The sequence below is a fragment of the Grammomys surdaster genome, unplaced genomic scaffold (assembly GCF_004785775.1).
Source record: "Grammomys surdaster isolate TR1022 unplaced genomic scaffold, NIH_TR_1.0 231, whole genome shotgun sequence".
In the NCBI taxonomy this organism is placed as follows: Eukaryota; Metazoa; Chordata; class Mammalia; order Rodentia; family Muridae; genus Grammomys; species Grammomys surdaster.
In genome coordinates, this window is record NW_021604676.1 from 705,726 (window position 1) to 732,345 (window position 26,620).

At 38.7% G+C, this 26,620-nt stretch overlaps 1 protein-coding gene across 2 annotated transcripts in view; it reads right to left on the reverse strand.

Annotated features, from left to right (window-relative positions):
• Unc13c (unc-13 homolog C) overlaps nt 1-26,620 on the reverse strand; it is a 445,304-nt gene that overhangs the window by 243,087 nt on the left and 175,597 nt on the right. Inside the window, exons 4-7 of one of the 2 annotated variants that reach the window (XM_028773588.1) lie at nt 17,795-17,873; nt 15,696-15,701; nt 14,123-14,194; nt 7,076-7,295 (exon numbers count right to left, since the gene is read on the reverse strand). In XM_028773588.1, coding sequence (XP_028629421.1) covers nt 7,076-7,295; nt 14,123-14,194; nt 15,696-15,701; nt 17,795-17,873 — 377 coding nt within the window. The remainder of the gene's footprint in view (nt 1-7,075; nt 7,296-14,122; nt 14,195-15,695; nt 15,702-17,794; nt 17,874-26,620) is intronic. The other variant, XM_028773589.1, reaches the window with a different exon arrangement.

The window sequence follows — 26,620 nt, forward strand, 5'->3', positions numbered from 1 at the left end:
TCCGTCTATCTATCTATCTATCTATCTATCTATCTATCTATCTATCTATCTTACAAACAACACATAACAAGTTAGAGATCATTATGACATTTTAAGGTTTGTGTGTGTGTGTGTGTGTGTCTGTCTGTCTGTCTGTGTCTGTGTGCATGTATGTCTGTGTGTGTGTGTGTGTGTGTGTGTGTGTGTGTGTGTGTGTGTGTGTGTGTGTGAAATGCCCACAGAGGCCACAATAGGGTGTAAGATCTCCTGGAGCTGGAGTGGCAGTCAGTTGTGAGCCTCGACATGTGGATATTTGGAACCAAGCTCAGATCCTTTGCAAGACCAGTGAGTGTTCATAATCACTGAACCATCCTATCAGCACTTGACACTTTTTAACTAAAGGTGTTTATATCTTTCTTCTCCAAGGCCATCCCTGCCATCCTCTTGCCCCTGATCTCTGCTTGTAGCCTTGTCTTACTGACTCATTTTCTCATCTCTGTCCCACATTTTCTTCGCCCCCATCCCATTCTTCCTCATCACATATTATTTCTCTTTCTTGGTTTCCTTTCTTGTTTTTGGGCCTCACTTCCATGTGTTTGCATATAGACATCAGAGGCTAGGATCTACATATGAGGGGTGGCTTAGCTCTCAGATATGTTTTGTCTTTTATCCTATTTACACAGGACAGTTGATTCTGAGGTATAGACGTCATGGACTAAACCCAGAAAATATAACCCTGAGAATTCTTAGGGATGATCTCTATGTTCTCCTCCACGAAGTTAAGTGGTTTGGAAATAATGGGCTCTACAAAGGCCTTGCAGAGACTGTGCTCCAGACAGGGCCTGTAGTGACTTCATGTGCCTTGCTCCTGAGAACTGCCATCTCCATCACCATAATAGGTGAAGAGCACACCTGAGTACTGAGGCTCAATGCATGGCAAAGCACAGGTAGGCAGGTGCTGGGTGGGATTGTAGAGGAGTGATTCTCCTTTCATTCCATCTCTGTCCACCACAAATGTAGCCACCACTGCTGAAATAGCACTGAAGGCTAAACTAGAAATGTATCAAGCTGGGCCCATTGCTCACTTAATCTTTGTGATGTCTTGCTAGATCTGGGGTAGAGGTTAGATTAATGTGAAAGCACCATAAACCAGAAAATGAAAGTTTGTGGGACTTATTGATTTTTCTTTGGGGAATAGATTTTCCATTTAAAGTTTTTCTCAACTTTGCCACCTGTTCTCTTTTCCTGAATTTTCTCCTAGGTCCTAGGACAAATTCAATCACATATAATTCTTCATGGGTACTTTTATGTGCCTTAATCTTGACATTCTACTCACTAACAATAGCATTATGATGGTATATAAGCATGACTTTACTTCTCCCTTCTTGCTTTAAGAGAGTTAGATGAGCTATTTGTTTTGTAGGGGAAGTGAAAATTATTAATACTAAATAATTTTCTTATAAAACATTTATAAATGCTGCTCATTAACTAGTATTCTTTATTTTAAGTTAAATTTGATTAAAGGCTACCCATTTTGTTTTGAATCATTTATTACAAAAAGGCTTGAAGTTTTATGACTATTCATTGCAAGTGCCAATCAGACAAGCTTCAGTAACTTGTTAAGGTGTTCATGTACTCACGTTCGTGTGTATAGGCTTGGGGAGAGAGAGAGAAAGACAGAGACAGGGACAGGCAGACAGAGATGAGAGACAGAGAGCTTTTAAAGCCACAAATATGTTCCTTCTGGATATTAGTTGGATGTGGAGGCAGGTATTATTAACTCTCTTTTATGTGAAGGATAAGGCTATGGAGGTTTTAAGTGGGATGTCTATATTGCTTTCTTCAAGGATCCTAGTACATCCAGAAAAAAGGGAAGGAAAATAATTCAAGAGCTGGAGGATGGGAAGGAGTGCTGTTGAACTCTGCTTAGAACACACAAATGTTGTATCTATGAACTCTCAGCAGCTGTGGTTATCTGCACAAGCCCTATTATGAGTGGGCGTGTTAATATTCCTATCTGAGTGGGGGAAAGGCTCATAGGAAATTGCCTTATATGAAGAGCTATGTAGCTCAGGGTTGTATGTGGGAAAGTTGCTAGTAATCATTTATTTTTCTCATTGGTGTAGACACTGGTCAGTTGCCTTTGGTCCAGTAAATAACTCTATTCCTATGCTCATCCAAGCAGCTGTAATTAAACTTATTGGACACACACACACACATAAAAGAGAGAGAGGAAGAAAAAGGGGGAAGAAAAAGAAGAAGAAGAAGAAGAAGAAGAAGAAGAAGAAGAAGAAGAAGAAAAGGAAGAAGAAGAAGGTGGCCACCATTTGGGAAGGAGTGGTTCAGAGAGAGGGAGAGGAACAAGAGATAGTAATGGGGGAAAATAAGATCAGTATACTGTATATGCATTTATCAAACTGGCCAATATAACTTAACTCACACAAATTTAGAGTAGCAACAGAGTTGAAGATCAGACCTTTTAAATGGAGTTCAGAGCTGTAAACTGTCTATGAACTGTCTATCATGTCTATCAGCATGCACTGTGTATACTACAGGGTGGCTTCTTCTGAGGCCTTATGTGGGCACACTTCCTTCCTGCTCCCTATTTTGTGGCTGACAAGAGCATATAAAAGTTCTCCTCTGTCTGCTTAGTTTTTTAATGGGCTCATTGTCTCCCCAGGTAACTCAACAATTGATTCCACTGTTACTCAAACTGATTTCATTCTTAGGTCATTGGCTCTCTTTGTGCTGTTGAAATCTCAGCATGACTGTGGCTGGTGGTGAGAAGGGTAAACTGCTGGGCTGGGTGTGCATGAACAGCCTTGAGGATTCACGAGGGGAACCCTGGGAAGCCCAGGCTAGCATAGTATAATGTCTAAGAAGACAGGCATCTATTGAAAAAGCAAAAAAGCTCAAAGTATCAGCTTCAGGGGCTCTAGTTAATCAGTTTAGACCAATTTTATACATTTCTTTGAAAGTTAGGAAAGAATACCGGTGTGTGGGTTCTGAGATCTGGCTTCTAGTTGAAATGTTGCCTGAAATAAGCATTCAGTTCTTGATGGGACACCAGATCCTCTGATCTCAATAGTCCACTTAATCTTAATCGTCAATCTACTAACTTAGTGTTTCCAACTGCGTATGGTTATACAGAAAGATGATCATTGAATCAACATAAGCTACTTAAACTTTTATTTATTTATTTATTTATTTATTTATTTATTATGAGTGTCTGGCCTGTATGTATGTATGTATGTATGTATGTATGTATGCATGTATGTATGCCATATGTGTGTCTCGTGCCCACAGAGGTCAGAGGGCATCAGATCCCTCGGCACTGGAGTTGAGGATGATTATAAGCCACCATGAGGGTTCTAGAACGTAAACCTGGGCCCTACACAAGAACAGTCACTGCTTATGCTCACCAAGCTACTCCCTCCGTGGCCCTCTCCCGCCGGGTGACTTCTCACTGTAGTTTTAATGCCTTTACTCATTGTTCACCACATTTATTTATTAATCATCTCTAGAGCTTACATGAGGGTTAAGTTATAGAGAAGTAAATATTGTTTACTTTCTTCCAAGAATAAATCCTCTACCCATGGGGATGCTCAATATATTCAACCTATTTAAATGCCTCAAAATATATCATGGTTGTAAACATTGGCAATGGGAACACAGAGGGAGAGGAATCAATATCCAATTTGCAAACAACGGAAAGAGCCAGATCTTATTAATGCTGTGAATTTAAAAGGGCTTGTATTAGGACACAGAAGTGTGGCATAGCATCAATGGAGGAGCCAGAGGACATACCTTACAATGCCTACTTGCTGAACACTTGGTGACAGACTATGACCTTATGTGGTATTTGAACTTCTCAGGAATTAATATGGGCGAAAACACATGATTTGTGGGACTCTAGAGACTTGTTAATTTAGGATCCAACATTATGTGCACATTTTTGTTGTTTCTATATTTGAATCTTTTCTAAATTGTGAGAATTATCAATTAAAATAATTTGAACCAGGCATGATGGCTCACACCTGTAATTTCAGCACTTGGGAGGCAGATACAAATATAAACTAACACCATCTTCTCAGTTAAAACAAGAAAGAGGCATTTCTTAAGGAAACATTACTGATTTTAGAGAGAAATTTTCAAAATTTCTTGCTAGTTCCTAGGAAAATCTGTGATGTTAAATGCATATATTTACAGAAATTCATTCTGATCCATGTGGAAATGTTGATTTTTATAGAAGAAACAAGTCAGAGTTACTAAAGAAAATGTCCCCTCCTTGGATTATCCACATCTGTCTTGATTATTATATGGCATTTTGAATTCTTCTAATTTCTTGAACTTACCTGTAAATTCATCTTTTTTAAAAAAAAAATAGAAGTGAAAGTGTTTTTATTAGCCCATGGTTCAAAGTTACAACCTATTACATCACAGAAGGGAAGTCATATCATATTCAGTCCAGAGCAGAGAGAAATGAATACCCACATGTACGGTTACTTCCTTACTTGAAAATGTTCAGTTAAATGACTCTACCCAGTTCATGGCTCTCTGCCTAGAGAATGGTGTCATCCATGATAGGCTGGTCTTTTTTACACTAACTACCACAAAAGGTATACACAAGATAGAAAGCTTTAATTATGATCTTGACACAACCTAGAATGTCCTGGGGAGAGAGTCTCAATGATGCTTTATCTACGTTAGATTGGCCTTATGAGGTACTGTCTTAATTAATTTAAGTTTATCTTAATGAAAAAACCTCAGTGAATATTTTAATTATATTATTTACTCAATATCAAGTAAGAAGTACTAGTTTAAGAAATAGAAATAGTATGTGGAAATATTTCTAGACTTTACTGGATGAGGAAATCTTTACTCTGAAAGACTAAAAAAGGAACAAACCCATTTCTTAGGCATGATCCAAAGCATTTTTTTTTTCTCTAAGAGATTCACAATATTTATTTTTAGATGGCAATACTTTTTATAACTGTTATAGTTCTATTTTCTTATTTATTAAAATGCTTGTTTACAATTCATTATAAACACAAGGATTAAAATGTACAGATTTTGTTTTTTATTTTTATGTGTGTTTGTGTGTGTGTGTGTGTGTGTGTGTGTGTGTGTGTGTTCAAGAGTGCAATGCCCATAGAGGCCAGAAGTGACAGTGGATCCCTTGGAGCCGGAGTGACAGATAGCTGTGAGCCACCCAATATGGATGCTGGGAACCAAACTCAGATCCTCTGGAAAAAATATGCATATTCTTAATTGCTGAGCCATCTCTCAACCTTCTAGATTAATTTTAATTGTAATTAAGTTGAATAAATAACATCAAGTTATTGTAAGAGATCATTCCTAATCATACTTTTTTTCAAAGATGGAGCTGTGTATAGAAACACACACCCATAACCGAGCACATATGACATAGAGGCAGAAGAATCAGGAGTTCAAGGTCATCCTCAGCTACATAATGAGTTAAGGCTAGCCTGGATTATATGAAACTCTGCCTCCAGGTTTACAAAGAAGGGGCTAGGGGATGGGAAACTAGATGTTTTGTTAAGATATAGTATTGTTTAACCTGAATCTTGCTTTAGTCTGATCCAGCTGTGTTGGGGGAATGTTACTGCACAGAGAACACAAGGAAGTTCTATGTCTATTACTGAGTGCAGCTAGCCAGCTGTCATTAAATCTCCAGTCTCACACTTTCCTCTGTCTCATTCAATTCCAGGCAATCCTGAACCTTATCCTGAATAAAAACAGAGGGACAGACAATATGTTACTATGAAAAGGCATTGTGTTGTAAACCAGAACTCACATAAAATAGAGTTCTTTGATAGCATTTTTCAAAGAGAATTTCTGAATAAAGTTGAGGAGTATGCAGTCAACTTATACATAGCCAAAAGTATGGAGGATAGGCATCTCTGGATGTGCTACTAGATAAATAATTTTAAACAACAAAATTTAAGATAAAGTTTAAGATAAATTGCTACTAAAAATCAGAGCAAGTATGTCCATTCAGAAATATCAAAGGGTAAAGAGCCTATTCACACAAGTCTACAGTATACCTAGAATCACCATAGGCTATTTCATGCAGCCTTTTTGATAAATCAATAAATCTCTGAGGTAAATTTTACTAGCCACATTTATTCATATTGCCTATGGTATACCTAGAGTCAACATGGACTATTTTATGTAGCCTTGTCATTTAATCTCTGAGGTAAATTTTATTAGGCATATTCATTCACTTCATGGAGACAGATTTGTATGAAATTAAGAAAATACTATAATGGCCATATGCCTAGCTGCATTTGCCTTTAACATTTGAAGACACGAGTCCCAATTCCAGTATCCATGCAGATGGATACCCATCAGGCAGTGAAGATAAAATTGTGAAAGCATCCTATAGTTCTAATTTCAGGAGTGTGTCCTGGTTTCAGTTTGGGTAACATTGTATATGGTCACAATCACACATAACTATTAACAGAACAGACTGGAGGTCACTTTGAGGTTCTACAGTTACCGAGGATATTATTTCAGCCTGAGGACTACTCTCTCTAGTTCCTAATTCAATCCTATGGGGATGCCCTTGGTTAGTTTTCATTGTTTACTCAACACAATCTAATTAGAAATTTCCACTGAAGAATTGCTTCAATCATATTGGCCTATGGCCATATATATGAGAGCCTGTGTTAATTGTTAACTGGTATAGGAGTGCCCAGCCCACTTTGGGGGGGGGCACAGTTCCTTAGGCTCTCTAGGGAAGATAGCTAAGCATAACCCAGAGAGTGAGCCAATAAGCAACATTCCTCTTTGTTTTCCGTTTTTGTTCCTGCTTGAGTCTCCATCCCAATTTCCCTTAATAATAGACTGTGATCTATAAGATGAAACAAATCCTTTCTACTCCATGTTTGGTTCAAGTGTTTTATTACAGCAAGAGTAAAGTGAACAAGAACAGTGGTATACCATTAAGCCTATGACTGGTAGGCCATCATTGGCTCATTTGCGTATGTGGTAGGAGAAAACCCATGGAATATGTTGACATGAAGGGCTGCAGTGTTCTAGTATGAAGACACATGTAGGCCTGAGTACTCACGCTGCAGACAGTCAGCATTGAGCAGGTCCTGACACTTCTCGTGACATTTCACCCCACATTCCAGACACTTCATGCCTTGTCTTGCAATGCCCCACAGTAGTCCTTCACACTCATAGCAGTAGGTGGGTGTGGTAGCCGTCCAGACCTCAAAGTTGTGGGGAGTAGTGGAAGAAATGGGGTAGATCAGTGCTTGCAAGGTCTTCCTGAAGACGTGCATTTTCTGTGAGTTTGAGAGCGGGAACAAGGCAAAGAAAATCAGTGGATTTGGGAAACTTCAGCATGGAATAGACCATTTTATCATTTTCCACTGAAACTGCTATTTTGGGAGAGTCTTTGATTTTGATGAAAGTAATGATTTTTAACCCATAATTTTGCTTGTTTATTCTTCTGTTTTAAAGCCCAGTTTGGTTGTTTTAACTCAAGAACTCCCTAGTAGTCTTACAGACTGCAATAGGCTCCATTCTTGTACAGGTTTTTCTACAGTTCCCCATAGTCCTAATCACCTGTTTGTGACCATGCCCCACACATGGAGAGCAAGGATGGATATCTTATCACTCATAGCAGTGCTCAGGGCCTAACCTAGGCTCTGTCTTATTAAATCAAGACATTAATTTATATGATTAACTTTAGCTCTCATTGGCTCAAGTAAAATTATTAAGTATGTGGAAAGAATTTGTAATGCTAACCATAACCATCTGAACATACCTTTAAGCCTTTCATATTCCACCCAGACCCTTCTTCCTCGACTGGGGAACCTTCCTAACACTTCACCTTCAATGTTTTATGTAATTTATTCTGCAAGGAATGATTTTCAACACTCATTACTTAGAAAGGATTTTTACCAACTAATTCATAAGAAAGGTCTTGCTGTGGATAAAAGTTAAATGTGGTATTCTCCATGGTACCTGGTACAGTCCAGGCAGATGACTATACTAGTCATTGGTGGATCACAAAAATTCACCAAATGATTATCCAGAGTTATTTTATAAAATCATGTGATACTTTGGCTAATGGCATGTTGCTAATTGTTCTGGCTTGTTTTGTGTGTCAGTTTGAACCAGGCAAGAGTTACCACAGAGAAAAGACCCTCAGTTGAGGAAATGCCTTGATGAGACCCAGCTGTCAGGCATTTTCTCAATTAGTGATCAATGTGGGAGATCCCAGCCCATTGTGAATGGGGCCATCCCTGGGCTGGTAGACCTGGGTTTTATAAGAAGGTATGCTGAGCAAGCCAGGGAAAACATTCCAGTAAGCAGCAACTCTTCCTCTACATCAGCTCCTGCCTCCAGGTCCCTGCTCTGTTTTAGTTCCACTCCTGACTTCCTTTGGTGATGAAAAGCAATGTGGAAGTGTAAGCTGAATAAACCCATTCTTCTCTAACTTGTTTCTTGGTCACAGTGTTTCATTGCAGCAATAGAAACCCGACTAAGACACTAATCTATTTTAAACCTTTGAAACCTTTCACAACAAACACTACATTCTAAAAGACATATATCTAACAAATTATAATAAATCGCATGTGCCATAACATAATTTATCAAATAGAAACCAAAAACAAAAATAAAAATTATATAACTAAGTCTTTTTTTCCCTGAGTTAGGCATGGTTCGATGAACGCCCTTCCAGTGTTTTATCTATCTAAAATTAGGAGAACAACAAGATTACTTTTATGTTGCTTAACAAATTTTAACAAGGAAGGCCATTTTTGATGTGTGCAGACAGTCCTTAGACTCTTTAAAGGGGAGTCTGGATTGTCTCGTGTCCTGAAAAGCCTCTGCAGCCAAGGAGCGGGAATAGGCTGCTCAGATCCTAAACAAGTGTTCGGTTTAAAAATCTCTGTGCTGAGAGAGAAACCAAGGTGTTACTTTAATACCTTGTTTTTTGAAGCTTTAGGACACTGGACAAAAATAAATAGCCTTCTTTGTATAAGTATCTTAAAAATATAAGATAACTGAAAAATAAAGTAATCAGATTTCTTTCCAAAAGCAGTGAGTGGTGGTGCAAGCCATCATCAGTACATCATCTGCCAATGTTAATAGATACATCAGAAGCAAAGCTTGGCTGTCTCTGTATCATGCTCTTTCCTGCTACACTGTTAGCCAGTGAAGGTCCATTTTCACTGCATTCTATGGGGTTCACTCTCTATGTAAATCAATAACTTCATATTCTCTAAAAGAGTCTCATTATGATAGCTTGTTGAAGCAGTGTTCCTACACCCTTCTCAGCTTATACCTTTCAGGAGAAAAGCAGGAGTGTCCCACGGCACAGGTTTACTATTTATAGACACAAGCATCAGTGAGATACACAGAGTGAACACTGTATACAAGGTGATACAATGTGACTTTTGAAATATCCTTTCAGCAAGAACTTCACTGCTACAAGTTTACAAGTGTAAGCCCCCCTCCCCGAACACAATTTCAGAGTGGATTAACTCATTAGCATAGCCATCTTGGAAAGTTGATCCATGATCTTAATATTTATTTAGGTAAGATTTTAGTAGAGTTTAAAAAACAAACCTAAGAAAAATAACTATTTTACTCATATTATTAAGTTAGAGATGATAATTATCATAGCCCAAAGAAATTTGGGGTGTAACTCCAAAAGAGGATGGAAAAGGATATAGGGAGTGAAAAGGATACATTGAGTGATGTGAAGGCCAAAGGACAGTATGACCAGACACAACATGACATGTGTGCCATGCATTCACTATTGTCAAATGGATACAAATGTGGATATATAATTGTTGATATTTATTTTCTATAATTCATAAATATTACCTTTGTGTTTAATTGCTTAGTAAAAGCAATTAAAATATAAAAATAGGTTCAAATCTATAAACTAGAGTCAGTTTTAAAATGAGTACAGCACAAGTAAAGAATGAATCAAAACAGCTAACCTAAAAAATAAATGTGATAGCACTAGGTGTGGTAGCTTGCCTTTTCAATTTCATCACTAGGGAGGCTGTGGCAGCAGGGTTGCTGCTCAATACAATGCCAACCTGGCCTATAGAAATGAGACCTTCTATAAAATAAAATAAAATAAAATAAATAAAATAAAATAAAATAAAAGGACAGGGAAGGGAGGGAGCAAATAAGGGAAAGATATGATTGAAAACAAAGGAAAGAAAAGTGAATAAACAAAGACCCAGCATTGGTAAAGATGAATTTCTTACAGGGCTGATTTTCTAAAATTGAGAAAATACAAGTAGATGATAATAGGACTATAAAGACACATGCCTTTATAAATTTTAATTAGACAAGCAAGTAAACACTATCAAATTCTCAAGAATAGAAAGAAGAGATTGGGATTGACAGCCAGTGGCAAAGTACAGGCCTAATGTGTGTGAGGCCTGGGAACAATTCTTAGCACTGGCCATGATGACAATACCCACAGAGAGAAGACAACCTTTTATAATTGACATGAATATTCAAAGCCAAGTCAAGAATTAGTGTTTAAAGAACATGAGACTGTACAGGAAATGACTGGATGCAAGAGCCACACTCAAATAAGCATCAAGTCCTGGTGATTTAAGGCACATTTGGTACAACACCTCACTCATGCGAACAGTTCTAGATCTCAAGAAAAGGGAAGCTCCTGAGCTGTTTTTTCGAAGCTAGTTTAATATGGGTGTCACAAGTGTTCAAGGATATGATAAACCAAAGGCTATTTTGATTTTTGAATGTAGATATATAAATAAAAGTACCACATGCATATGTTATATATATCATATTGTGTGTGTATGGATATAAATATATACCCTATATACTAATATAATATAATATAATATAATATAATATAATATAATATAATATATATAATAGAAAATAATATGCCTATATTAGTAAACATATTAAAAACTTGAGGCCAGGAGAGTGTTTGTGACTCTCTAGGTCTTCAAGCTAGTGAACTGTAGAATTGTGTCCCTAGGAACTACAAGCTAAAGATTGTGTTGAGAAAGAACAGAATTGAAATTTAAAGTATAGAAAAAGGAAGTTGGGATTGACAGCCAGTGGCAAAATATAGTCCTAGTGTATGTGAGGCCTGGGGCAATTTCTAGCACTGCAAGAGAGAGGTCTCACAGAGCTGGCTGCTTGAGTTACATTCCCAACAAACACATACTTGAGGAAAAAAAAAAAACAACATTTATAAGAACAGATGCCAGATCAGTAGAAGTACTTGTGAATAAGACATAATTTTAAACTGTATCACAATTGCTAATTTCCACATCAGCATTTCTAGAAAGGAATCCAAACCTCATCTGCCAGGAGGCAGGGAGGGATTCCTATGTAGGAAGCAGACTGTCTTGTGTGTTATTACAGACATTAGAGCCCTTCCTTTCTTGGAAGAGGTGACTGTGCTTTTGACTGTCTATCTCTGTAATACTGAAAATACTGAAATGCTACCACCTCCTGTTTCTCAGGCAGCCAGATGACTCCCTTCATGCCCAGGCTGGGCTTTCCAGTTGGGAGTACCCAGAAGGACTTCAGAGATGCAGAATGCAAATTGTTCACTTCAGCATTTATGTCATTTGCTCATGTAATGACCGAACCCGACAGCTTGTCAGGAGTGACATTTAATATGCCTGCTCTGCACAAGTCATATTTCATTACCTTTCAAGACAGGGGCCCCAGGGAAATGAGCTTGGTGGATTTGAGAGGAAGCTAATGCAGACCATTCATCTATCTAACACTCCCAGATAAGTTCTCTGCTCAGGGCTCCTTTAAACGAGAAAGACGGTGTTTTTAGGTCGCTGACAAATAGATTGATAGGTAATTTACTGAAGGGAAGATGTGTCCCTTGTCCTAGGTCTCATGAAACACGAGGCATCCCACTGACTTCTCCTGTTTGCTGAAATAAGTCTTCACAGCTCAAATGAAATGGTATATGATAGTAGCTAAAGGATTTGGAAACAGGCATTTTGGTTGTGATTGATTTGTTTTGTTTTGGGGTTACCAGGGATTAAATCTAAGGCCTAGGGATGGGTAAACACTGCCACTGAGTTACAATACGACAAGAATGGCATCTTTTAAGATATAAGAAAGTGAAAATACAAAGTTCTTAGTCAAATCTTTCAATTTTATTTCCTCAAAAGAAAAGGGCCAAATTGCTTGGGATTTCATGAGTTTTTCTCTTATACCAGAAGTAGAAGGTTTCATGTTGTATTTAAATTATACTCCAAATATTACAGACTATCATAAACCTGATAGTAAAAGAAAGACCTGAGGATATAGTCACAGTATCTTTAATCCTGTGCCACAACAGAAAACGTATCAAGATGTATCCAATGAATGTGTGTAAGGAATAGCAAGGGTCTCTCCATTCTTTCACAACTCTTAATGATCACCTGTGCACTGAAGTGTCTGCATGTGTGTGTGTGTGTGCATGCGTGTATGTATATGTACATGTATGTGCATGTGTGTGTATGTATTTGTGGGTGTATATATCTGTGTATATGTGTTAGTGTGTGTGTGTGCGCACATGCACATGTATATGTGTGTGTGAGTGTTTATGTATGACTATGTATATATGTATATGTGTGTATATGTGTCTCTGTGTTTGCATGTATATGTGTGTTTATGTGTATGTGTCTGTGTATATGCATGTATATGTGTGTATGTGTCTGTATGCATATGTATATGTGTGTATGCATGTGTATGTACATGTATGGGAGGCTGTATTCTGATAGAAAGGTCTAAGAAAGAGCTTAGAGATGCAAGAAGACAATGACAGGAAGCAAAGCAAAAAATATGAAAAATATTGTTAGTAGATGCCAGGTACAATGACAGTTAAAATGAGATAAGAAATGTTCACAGTACGTTTGTTCTGTGAGGATGACAGAGAGAGAAAAGTTGGAAATATTAGTTCCAGGAAGGTTAGTAGGTTACCTTGGGTCCTGAGACCCAAGACAAGGAACGTATCTTCCCTTCAGAAGTAATTAGATTCAGGAAGAACCCTGAGACATTTTATGCAAATACCTGTCTAAGTGAGCAGGACTGAGTCCCTGCAGCAGGATGGCCAGGGCACACACATTGTTAACTTGTCCTCTCTCCCCAGGCTGTACCTGAAGCCAATTATGAGAGAACTGCTGGGAGTGACCAGCTATCAGCAGGTTTTGAAGCTCCCTCTGGGCTTCTAATGAGCCAGGTTTAAGAATCGCTGACCTAGATCTTGGTATCCTCCCTGTGTCTTCTAAGCAGAATGGCTCTTGGATTCAACAAGACCTTGTAAAACATCTACCTTGTGCCTGACACTGTTCCAAGCAGCAGCCATGAGAGAGAGAATTTAATGAGAACAATGAACGTCACACACAACTGCCGACCAGAACATCAGAGGTTGTGTGAAGAAATTTATGCAAATCCTCATATCTAGTCTAATAAGGAACAGAATAGTAGCCCATTGATATTATTCACTAAGCCCTGTGTTATCCAAGTGATAGGTACACACGTATTTCCATAATCTTCTGTTTTGCTAGTACTTCACTTTATGTATAAGAATGTGCATAGTGTACAGAAATAACAATATTTATTATGTTGTATCTAGTAGCCTGGGAATGCCATACCCTACCCTACCCTACCCTACCCTACCCTACCCTACCCTACCCTACCCTACCCTATTCTACCCTGCCCTGCCCTGCCCTGCCCTGCCCTGCCCTGCCCTGCCCTGCCCTGCCCTACCCTACCCTACCATACCATGAAGGTCACAGTAAAATATTGGAGGAAGAAACTAGCAATTTAACCAGAATGGAGAAGCTGCCTTAAGTTAAGGAAAATTTCAGTGTAAAAACACCTTTAGGAGTTTTGGAGGGATGGAGGAAGCTAAACAGTTAAGTGCTATCAGGATAGAATAGAAGCCATGGAAACGAAAGGTGTGTGAGCATCGTATGTAGTGAAGCCAGAGCTCTCAGCAAGTTTAGTTAGGAACCAGGAATTCCTTGTGTTCCCATTCACTCCTGGGACATTAGGCTAAGCTGACAAACGAGATCTCATATAGAATGCGTATGCTACCGAGGGTCTGATCAATACAGTTAATAATTGGCAAGGCACTTACCAGCTCCTCATTGTTCAGTGATGTCCTGATAACCATAGCAAGGGACAGGCCAGATTTCCGGGCAGCCAGGGTCTGAAATAGGCAGGAAAATGCTGGGTTAATATACAGACAGTGTGGCTTGTATGCATTTCAGAAAGTAAAGATGTAACAAGGCTAGCTGTCATTGTTTTGGGTGAAAGGGGCTTTGGCATCAGACCAGCTTGACTGGAACTCACTGAATGTCAAAACTGGAGACCCCAAACCCAATTTGACATTTGACCCTTAACAAGATTGAAGTCTGTTGAAGAGATATGACTACTTAAAAGTTTCTGGGAGAGCAAGGGGCTTCTAGAACTTTGTTATGCCCTGTTATTACCCAGCCTGACTTGAACTGCACCAGATACTACATGATTCCCAGGGTGTTTCCTAGGATATTTTGCATATCCTGTGTGGATACATACTCCTGCCCACCTTTACAAGTGAGTACCATGGTGCCAGATGCCAGGACAACATCTTAAGTAGCCTTGCTTACAAAACAGCCATCACTACCTGCTTCCTATCCAAACGCCATGCTATCAGAAACAGCACAGCTGTAGAAAAATTTAGAAACCAGAAACTCCAAATGAGATATGGGTATGTCACCCTACCAAGAGCAAAGGGAAGTCAGATGAGGCAATTCATCTCTACTGGCTCGTCTGTTCAGAAATAGCCTCAGAAATACACCAAAATCAATGTTATCCTGTGTCCATCTCTACTCACTGTGCTAACCTGTAAAGGTTACTTCTGACGGTCTTGTCCAGGATAAATGTATTCTTCATCCCTAATAACAATGCTAATTCATGTCTGTTGCTGGGATAGAACATCTTGGGGGAAGGGAAAAGTTTATTTGGATTATAATTCCAGGTCACAGTCCATCATTTTGGGGAAGTCAAGGCAGGGACTCAAGCAGTTATGCCCATAGTCAAGAGGAAAGAAAATAAGAACCTGGTTTGCTAGCTTCCTCCTTTCTTACACTGTCCAGAATCCCCCTACCTAAGGCGTGCTGCCACCCACAAAGGGCTGTATCTTCATCTATCAGTTGTCAATCAAGGAAATTCCCCACATGGATGTCCATAAGCTAACTTAATCTCCATAATTCTTCATTAAGACTCTCTTCTCAAGTGATGTTAGGCTGTGCCAAGTTGACAGTTAAAACTAACCAGTGTAAAGAACTTGTTTTATATTTATCTTACATTTCTTTTGTTTTTAGATGTGTTATGTATACATACACTTTAGATTCACAGAACTGAAATTGATGTTGGATTCTTGGAGAATTTAACAGTATACCCCCAACCCCATGTGTGTATGTGTGTACCACTACATAGCCCAGGCTAGCCTAGAACTCACTCTGGATACTGAGTTAGCTTCTAACTCATGGACAGTTCATCCCTTACTACCCTCCAAGTGCTGGGATTGCAGACACATATGGAAGTTTAAACTTCTTATTTCCAAGTAGCTCTGTTCTATGATCTTGTCCTCTTTTTACCTCATTAATAAAAATCAGTGTGTATTACAGAAGAGCAGAGAATGATGAAATAAATTAAAAAGCACTTACCATGGCCTGAAGATTCCAGGAGCAAAAGAAATAAAATTTAAATATTTAAATATATGAGAAATGGGAAAACCATTGCAATAATCTCTTAGTGTAATTTTTTGAAGTGCCCGTACTATCCTTACAAGAATCTGAGCTAACTATACCAAGATGACATACTTTCCATTGTATGATCTGACAGGACACCACCTTAGTTAATTAACTTTTTGGAGATTTATCGTGTGTGTGTGTATGTGTGTGTGTGTGTGTGTGTGTGTGTGTGCATGTCCATGAAGTATGGAAGAGGGTGTCCTGGAGCTAAGTTAGAGGTGGTTGTGGAGATAGTTGGTATGAGTTCTGTGAACTAAACTTTGGTCCTCTGCGAGAGCCAACCACTCTCAACCACTGAGCCATCTCTCCAGCCCTATAACTTTCATTTTAAAATTAAAGTCATTGCATTTAGAAGGTTTTCTTAGCAAAATCAAACATTGTGGTATTAAAAATTATACACATTGATGCTAAAAGGAAAATTATTTTTGGCATAAAAGTAATTTTTGATAGTAAATTGTTAAGAGTATTACATGCCCACAGAAAGTTTTAACTTATTTAGGCCTAGAAATTTGTGTCTCACTCATAAATACTGCTGTCACAGCTATGTGACACCACACCAGGCTTTCGAGGAGTCTAGCTAGCGAGAAATCTGAGCTAACGATGCCAAGATGGCATGTTTTCCAAAGTAAGATCTGACATCAATAGCATTTATCATTCTGAAGGGCTTTTCCTTTGAAGATTGTTTTCTTTTTTTTTTTTTCAAGTCGTTTTTATTTATTTTTTATTTTTTTATTTTTTAATTAATTAATTTTTTTTTACACTCCAGATTTTATTCCCTCCCCCCCAGGCCACCCGCCGCCAGTTCGACTGTTCCATATCCCAAACCACCCAGCCCATCCCCAATAGGCTGTCCCCCACCCCCATCCCACCTGATCTCTAAACTCCCTGGAGCCTCCAGTCTCTTGAGGGTTTTGTGCATCATCTCTGACTGAATACAGACCCAGCAGTCCTCTGCTGTATATGTATTGGGGACCTCATATCAGCTGGCGTATGCTGTCTTTTTCGTGGTCCAGTGTTTATGAGATCTCGCGGGTGGGGATATCCAACTGAGACTGCTGCTCCTCCTACACGGTCGCCCTCCTCCTCAGCTTCTTTCAGCCCTTTCCTAATTCAACCACAGGGGTCAGCAGAGATTTTTTTTTCACTTATGTTTATGTGTGTGTGCGCGTGCGCGCGCACACGTGCTTGCATCCACATGTGCCCGTAGAGACCACTAGAGGGCAGCAGATTCCCCTGCGGCTAGTGTTAACAGTTTATGAGTCACCGAACTTGGATACTGAGAACCAACCTCAAATTTCCCCAAGAGCAGTAAATATTTAAAACTACTTATACATCTCTCCAGGTCTAGGCATTTTCTTTTTAATGATTGATAGAACATTAAACAATAACTGTCAGTTATTGGCACTTCAGAGGAGTCTCATAATATTTCCTTATACGAGGTTAGGTTCTTCAGAAGAGTCATGTTCAGGACTAGTACACGTTGTATGTCGTTAGACTTGGGAACTGTAACCTTCTTTGAGGGAGGAGCTTAGCAATTTAGCTAGAGTCAATTGTCATATGTTAGAAGATTGTTTATCATCATGTGTTTCCATTATAACATCTGGAGTTTGCTGTGTTGAAGTAAACAAACCAAAAGCAAGCAAAATCCATACCCAAAGCAAAAACTTCATAATTTAATCTTGAAATCCCCCACAGTACTGAAGAGCAAAGCTTAGTCCCGGCCGCTTACTTGGTCTTCTATGCTAACACTTTTATCTCAATTATAAAGTCAGTTGAACTAAACAGCTGTAATTTCCACTGATGTCAAAAAGCAGTTGAAAGGTTAGACCTCTTTCTTCCATCAGATGCATTATAAAGAAATAACGAATGTGTTAGTGATGACAGATTTTGGCCCTGGATATTTTACTCCTTGAAGCATTTATGGGCTAGGTAGTCAATGAGAAAGGATTTGCATTTTAACAATGAAGACATCAAGATATGCAGCCAGTGAGAATTAAGCACGAGTAACTCACCACATCCCGCACAATAGGCAGTGTCTTTTTCCTGCGGAGATCAGGCATGCTATCTATACCATACAGTCCACGCCCAGCCCTAATGGGACACAGAAACAATGATTACAACAGTTAAAGTGACATTGTCCAAGGAAAAAGGTCCCCACTGTTCATCCTATAAAAGGCTGTGAAAGTACTCATGGAGGCCATGGTTTTCAGTTGCAAACTAGTAAAGATCTAAGATTCTAGGTCTCTATCTAGGGTGAAATTGCAGCTGCTGCCTATGCTGATGATTCCTGTGGATATACTGTTTCTCTGACAGTATCACAGAGAGGAGATTCAAAAGTTTTAGGTACATAGAAGTTGATGTCTCTAGCAGAAATCATAACCAAAATATTCTTGGTGCAAGAGTGCTAAAGACATCTTTGTTTTCTAAGTTCCATTATTTTTTGTTCTTGTGCTACACTGGCATGGACACAGCTCTGAATGGCACCTCAGGAACCATGGGAAACTTTCAAGCATTAAACTTATTCACCTGAATTTATCTGACAAATAAATGCACAAGATTAAAAGAATTTATTGTCCTTTTATATTTTGTAATAGTAACAAAGGCTGAGTCAGCTAAATATTCATCTCAAATGTATTGAGTAAAAGAATTTCCAAGAATATACCAATTAAACAAGTGAGGTAGATACTTAAGTATATAAAAAGGGTTGTAAGGGGCTGACAATATGGCTCAGTGGTTAAGACCACTTTCTGTATAAGCATGAGGACTAGAGTTCGAATCCCAGCACCACAAGAAGCTAGATGACTCACAAACACCTGTAACTTCAAGGTAGGGGTGTGTAGATACAGGAGGATGGATGGATGGATAGGGATTGCCTAGAAAATTCAAGCCACAGGTTTAGGGAGAGACCCTGCCTCAAAGGCATAGGTGAAGTATAGCAGACAATAGCCCAGCTGATGCCCTTTTCTGACCTCTATGTACACACATACACTCTTAACATGATCACAGACATAGATGCACAGAGAGATAGATACATAAAATGAATCTTTAAAACCTTAAGTGCAAATAGCAAAACTAAGTATAATTGAATATATATTTCAATATATAATTGATATATATTTGTGAGCTTAGTATGACCCTGTATGTCTCTGTGATTATTTATGCACAGAAAATATACAGAAGGCTGTTTTTCAAACTTAAAGAATGTAGCTATCTATGTGGAGTGAAAGCAGGTGGGAGAAAAGGAGACTCACCTGGGAAATGGTTATTAACTATGTATCATTTTGCAAATAATTTTAAATAACATTGTGTCAAAATAATTTTAAGAGACTCTCTTTTGTGTTTCTTTATAAGTGAATTTGGTAAGATGAGGCTGGCTTTCTCTTCTCACTTTTAGTTTTTATTGTTTTGAGACAGGGTTTTGCATAGGCTGGCCTCCAGTTCTCTTTGTAGCCAAAGATGACTGTGAACTTTTGACCCTTTCTTCTATACCTCCCAAGTGGTAGATGACAGGTCTGTGCCACCATGCCTGTTTTATATGGCACTGTTTATTAAACCCAGAGCCTTGTGTGTGTCTGCAAGCCCTCTACTCACTGAGACACACCTCAGCTCCAAGGATGGTTTTCATTGCATCAAATCTTGTCATTTGGCACAGCCACTTAGGTTCTAGAATTGATAACAGTGTCTCCTTATGTGGACTTGGTCTATAAATCCCTGTTGATGCTTTGCTCATCTTCTGAGGAATAGCACATTCACTATGAACAGCCAAACTCCTGTCGATTGTGACAGGCTGGCATCTCAGCCTCTGTGATGGCGTATAAGAGTTGATGACAGGTTATTGGTATTTTAGAGCTCCACTGACAAAAAGTTGGCCTCTGGTGTGGCTTTTTACCTTGACAGAGAACAATTTTATCTTGCTGGATTTTTTTCTCTTGGTGGCCACAGTTTTAGTTTCAATACCTATCATGGAATATATTTTCATGAAATATATTATCAAATAAATTATCAAATAAATTACCAAATGTATCATACAACTCATTAAGTAGTAATAAAAAAGTATCAGTAATAACGATAATGCAGTAATGAATGGATAACAGAGGTACAACTAAGTTTGGCGATAAAACATCAAACGATATAATAAGTGTGAAGCTTGAGAAATGATGCAGAAGGCTAGCAAGGAGCCAGTGCTGAAGAACTGCTTGGCAGTCAGCAGCTTCAGTCCGAATGCGGCCCTACACAGAATCATGAGCTTACTTTAAAATCTGAGGCTTTAAAAAAGATCCTGGTTGCATGGTCCATGAACTGTGTAGATGACGTAACGGCACAATGTCAAAAGGCCGAACATGCTTGACAGAGGTTGTAGAATAAAAGAAGGAGTTGAATATGGACAGGGATCAAGATGGATGAAAGGAGACAAGGAAGGGAAGTGCCATGCTTTGCTTATGAGACCTAAGAACCTGTTTGTCACTGTGTGGCAAAGATGGTAACACATGTGCCAGACATGCAGCCTGTGCCTATTGTCCCAGATAATAGAAGGCTGAGGCAGAGGGATAATTTTATTGAACTCAGGGGTTTAAAGCAATTCTGGGTGGCATAGAATAAGACACCATTTCAAGAAAACAAACTGAAGCAAAACAAAGCAAAATGCCCCCACCCCCACCCCCAAATTCCCAAAACTAAATAAGTTTAGCTATTTCCCAGAATATTCTAACTGGAACTCTAGACCAAGGGCTGTAACACTCCCAGTGAATCAAGGCTTCAGATTTGGGGTCATACAAAATGCTGTTGGTGTCAGCAACCTTTTCTTCTCTTCCTCTTTTCCCTCCTTTCCCTCCTCCTCCTGTTCCTCTTCTTCCTTCCCCTCTTCCTGTTCTTCTTCTTCCTCTCCCTCCTCCTGTTCCTCTTCTTTCTCCCTCTCCTCATGTTCCTCTTCTTCCTCTCCATCCTCCTGCTCCTCTTCTTTCTCCCTCTCCTCCTGTTCTTCCACCCCCTCTTTTACTTACTCCTTTTCCTCTAGTTCTTTTTTTCATAATAGAATAGCTTTTTGTTGTCATATTTTCTATTTTAACATTTGATTTTAACTAACAATTGTGTATGTGTGTGGCATGAATTATATTGTTTTAATCTCTATATAGATCATAGAAAGTTCCAATCAGATTAACTCATGTCAGCTTCTCACTTGTGATGTGCATCGTGGACATAACATGTTCTTCTGAACTTTAAAAAGCTGCAGGCTAGGAGAGGGAAAAAGGACCATAAACATCCATTTCTGCACAGCTCTCCTCACAAAGCTCACCGACACCTGCACAGCCCTCCTCACAAAGCTCACCAACACCGCTAACATCCTCTCCTGCTTCTAAATTTCTGCCTTCTCCACAATCATAGGCAGACAGCTCACATGCTAGGGAGTAGTCTCAACAATATTTTCCATATCATTCACGCCAATTTTAGAGTGTGATTCTAAGAAATGTCTGCATTTCTCCCCTCTGAACCATAATAATATAAACTATACATTAGCCAATATCTTCCACAAACACTGCACATCCATCATGCTAACTGCTGCCTTCAGGTAATTCAAATGTTTTGACTTGTAAATAATATAACTGCCATAGCCATGCCAAGAAATGTGATCAATTAAGACAATGAGAAAGAGGTCATATAAGCAAAGTGTTACATAATTGACCGTGTATTTTATTTCCTGTCTATTGTCATTTAAATTTTTTTTCTGTTTTCTTCCAGAAAATGATTCAAATTGCTGAAAGATCTCTGAAACCTTAGGTTAAACTGATAGTCTCAGATGTTTGAGAGGTCTCACATGCTTCTAAGGCTGCTACTTCTCCCCTATGGTGGTTTTAGCAGAGCATAGACACAAAGACCCAACTAACCCTCAGCACTGTGGGATAATGAGTGCAGGGCAGAAGATCTTTTATGTATCTATGTATCTGGCTGTGTCTGGGTGTGTGCACATGTGTATGTGTGTGTCTGTGTGTGCATGTGTGTATGTGTGTGTATACCTCTGTGTGTCTGTTTGTGTGTGCATGCACATATATGTGTGTGTTTGTGTATGTGTGTGTCTGTCTATGTGTATGCAGGCAGCCATGGAAGCGAGAAGATGGTGTCAGATCCCTCAGATTGGAGTTACAGAAAGATGTGAGGCTTTCCAGTTCAGGTCCTGAGGCCAAACTTAGAGCATCTGCAAAATCAATTAGCACTGCTAATTACTGAGTCATCACTTGAGCCCACAAAATGAATTCTTAATCCCCACAGATAGGTGCTGGTGATTTCTTTTAACATCAGGTATAGCTTTCTTTTTACTTTTACAATTTTATCATTACTACTGTGTGTGTGTGTGTGTCTGTGTGTCTGTATGTCTGTGTGTATGTGTATGTATGTAACATTTTAATGGGTTTATCCATCCAATAGTAATAAAGATTTCATTCTAAGCCTAGACCATACAAAAATTCTGGGCTAGGTGTGTAGCTTAAATGCAGAGTTCTTACCTATGAAGATGAGGGTTAGATTCTCAAAAGTGAAAAATAATAAAGTCTCCTCATGGCTTCACAACACAACTACAGACATACTTGATAGATCCTGTGAGTCTACACAATTGTAGAAGTAGTCTTACCAGGAGAGAGAGAAGGGGAATATTAACATTTAAAATTAAATATTGAAATTAACAATAGGCAAAGCACTGACCTTCCAGACAAGAGGCCAAGTGTGGTACTCTAAGTCCAGCAACTATCTAGACTCAGTAATGAGGGGCTCAGAGAAGGCTGCCAAAACATCCAGCAGACAAATGGCTAAAGGAGGGGCCTGATTTTAGGTCAATGCATTTTAGTGGCAGCACCTTTGCTGCTGTTGATTGGAACTCTGACTGTGACCAATAAGCTAGTTGAAGTTATAGTTAACCACTAATGTGAGGCTCACCAGGCCAGGCACAGTGAATAAATTACAACTGACATTGACATCATGCTTATTATTCTAAGCACTCATTCCTTTTATCTTAAGAGATTACTATGGAAGACAGTTATAATTACTCCCCTCATTCTATGAATGAGGAAAGGAAGACTGAGAACCCCTCAGAATCATCTAGAAGGCACTGCCTAAAATAGCAGTGGTAGGATTTGAACTCATACCCTGAGGCTCGCCAGGCTGCAACTACCATAAGACTAGATTATCCTATTTTCTACCACAGTGATGAGTTGAGGTCACCACTAATCCTGTTCTACAGTTCTTGAAACTGAAGTTAAACACCTTGTTTGTCAGGATCACACAGCTGATGTGTGGTTGAGTTTGATTTTACTCAAGGATTATTTTTGCCTCAATCCTCATGTGCTTAAGGGCAAGAAAAGCTCTCCCCAAATGCAATAAGTGGACTGGCTGGCTGACCCAGAGCTCTGGCTCATATTGGGGTTATTTTCAAAGCATCTCAAGAGAGTTATTATCTTTGGATTAGGAAACACACTTCACAGTGGCATCAATCCTCCACAAATGGCTGCCCTCTAGTATACAAGAACTGTCGCTAGACATGGGAGCCACTTATACTGCAGATATCACAGATGGGATGCAGTGGTGACAAGCTACCACTGAACTCTCAGGAACATTAAGAACCAAATGAACCTGACAAAATGGATGTGATTTTGAACATAAGTCAAAAAAGAAGTGTTCTGGTAGAACATTTGTTTTATTACGCAAGATTTCGAAGTTATTACTATTTGCTTTTTGAGACATGGCATCACCATGGTACCTAGGCTCTTCTAGGACTTTCTATGTGGCCCAGGATGCCTTCAAATTTATGATCATCTTTTCTTTTTCTCCAAAGTGTAGGAATTATAGGCATGTGCTACCATGCCTATCATAAAAGGCTTAAATAAATGTTATTTTAACTGTAAAGCTAGCAACTGTACCTTGTAGGCCTCAGTGTGGTATTTTGATTAAGTATGTAATATATGTGATTAAATGAAGCTAATTGAGATATATATATATGTACATATATATTAGATATATTTACATATATATAAAATATGTGACATATACATGCTTTCAAATTTGCCATGTTTTTTATAGTGAGATTTTAAAAATTTATACTCTTAGGTAGAATAATTTTACTATTTTCTTTGCTTTTTGCTGTTTATGTTTCTTCCAACAAAACTCTTAATTCTGATGAACATGGGTTTCTGTTATTCATGTTATTACAAAGTAAATAAAAGACAAACTCTATAAAATACATGTTTTGTAAATTTTGAGAAGTGTTGCATCTGTATAGAGAATTAATGATTATGTTCTTGTTTTCAAAATTATTTTTATTTTATGTGTATGGATGTTCTGTCTGCATGTATGTATATGCACCACATGCATGCAGTGCCTAAGGAGGCCATAAGGGGACATAAGATACCCTGGGACTAGAGTTATGGATGGTTGTGAGTCACCAAGGAGCAGCCAACGTTCTAAACTGTTATGCTTTAACCTGATTCTAACTCCAATCAATATATCTTCTAAATAGACCTGATAGTATACTAAATGCATGGATACCGGAAAAGAAATCTAGAAAAATGCTAGGGGAAGACATCATGAGAAACAGCAGACAGTATGTGAAAGCTGTTCAGCAATGCTCCTCACCAGGGCTCAGTGTGGCTTCCTCAGGGGAGTCCATTACAGCTGTTAACATAAATGCTATCGACAAGCAAAAGAGTAGTGTTGTGATGAGTGGTGAGAAAGTGGAATTTAAACACTTCTGCAGGCTTGCAAAATAGTCCCATGGAAGGTAGTATGAGGATTCCTCAGAAAGTTAACAAGCACAGTGACAGTAAATGACTGACCATGTGATTACTGAGATATATTCATGGGAAGTGGCATAAATATGCCAAGGAGATATATGAAGCCTTGTGTTTGCTGCAGTCTTCAAATGAGGAAAGGTGATAGAATGAATGGAGATGTCCACGTGCTGATGAATGACTGAGAGAATGTGCTGCACCACAGAATGCTACCCAGCCATTTGTGACAATGTGCTGTACCACAGAATGCTACCCAGCCATTTTTGACAATGAGGACGGCCCTAAGATACACCAGGCACAGAATCACAGACATGGCATGATCACTCTAGAAGAGAAATTTAAAGATGTTGACCCTGTGAAATGACAGTTACTAGGATCCGGGGTGGATGATGAGCAGAGAGGACCAGAGAAATGCTCATTAGAGGATATAAAGTTTAAGCTGGATAGAGACACCTCCGTGAATATAGCTAATATATTTTGTTTTCAGAAATTGCAAAACATTTTTATTGTAAAAATGGTAAATATATGATATAATGTATATTACCTAGCTGTAGGTTTCATTCATATATATATATGTGTGTGTGTGTGTGTGTGTGTGTGTGTGTGTGTGTGTATTTTAAACCACTGTACATAATAAAAGCATGTATAGTTTGTTCTGTTTATTAAAAAATAATAATCATAGGTAATTTATTTACAAAAGGAAACATAGCAAGCATTTCCCCCCAGAGGTTGATCTGTTTGAATATAAAGCAAAATTTTGATTTCCACACAATGATAATGGCTAACTGGCTAATATCTATTGAATATCTAATTTCTGTCTGAAATAAGAAAATAGGTTAACTATGTATATACAAAAGACCTATTAAACTAATTGAAGTCCTAAAAACACAATAGCTAGTGTTTCTGATTATTTCTGGGTTTACAAGTCAGGGGTTAGGGATAGCTGTGTGTTTCATCTTCTTAGAGCTAAGGTACACTTACGACTGTGAGGGATTAATAATAGGTCATTCTAAATCCGTTTAGTTAAATTCTTTACTAGTAAGCACTTAATAATGCTTTTTTTGCTAAATATTATATTTCCACATACATTTTACACAGCTGTTCTGACAAGAGTCATGCATGTCCATACCCTCTGAGTGTAAACTATCCAAAGTATTTCCTTCCCACCCCACCTCTGGTTTTTATTACTGTTAAGAGTGAATAGATATTTGCTCGTGGAATTGATGGTGCACTCCTGATACAGAATTAATCATTAGTCTTATATGCTGTTTGAGCCCATATTTAATCCCACCTAAGACATCAGACTATTTCTCACAAACTAGAAATGCCCAGGGCTTCTGACAACACAGCAGTCCATCTTTCCTACTATGTATCAGGAAGGGCAATGACTTGACTCAGAGGTAAAGAGCCAACTCCCAAGCCTGACAACCTGAGTTCAACCCCAGGGGCTCACATGGTGGATGGAGAGAATCTTGTGTTGCTCATTCCTTCTCACCCATCACTCCACATATTTTAATTGTGAATATACAAATATTGTGCCTGTAATATTTACATTGATTTTTCTATCACACAGATTCTTGATTTGGCTTCTTGATTCTTCCTACCCCAAATGAAGTGGCTGCATCCACCCTGCTATAAGTGTTTAGCTATGAGACCAGTGTGATCAGATGTATGTTTTAAGACCAGTCAGCAGTATTTTTCCTAATATATTGGGGGACAAATCAAGGACACAGAGAGATAGTCTATGGATTGTGAAAGTAATATTATATGTCTTAATGGATCCCTTAATAAGGGTCACAACTGAGGTGGTTTCTCCACTTTCTTTCCCAGTCCTCCGTCCCACTTTATGAACTTTAACAAAGTCCTCAATTTGAACTACTATAATATTTTAAAGAATAAACGGCCTCTATGTCAGACACACTTTGTGTTCTCTAAATTACTTTCTCCTTCCTTGGGCATTTGACCTCTTAAAGCTCCATAATGCCTCTTAACCATTTAGGCAGGGCCCTCTGGTTCTCGTTCTCTCTCTCTCTCTCTCTCTCTCTCTCTCTCTCTCTCTCTCTCTCT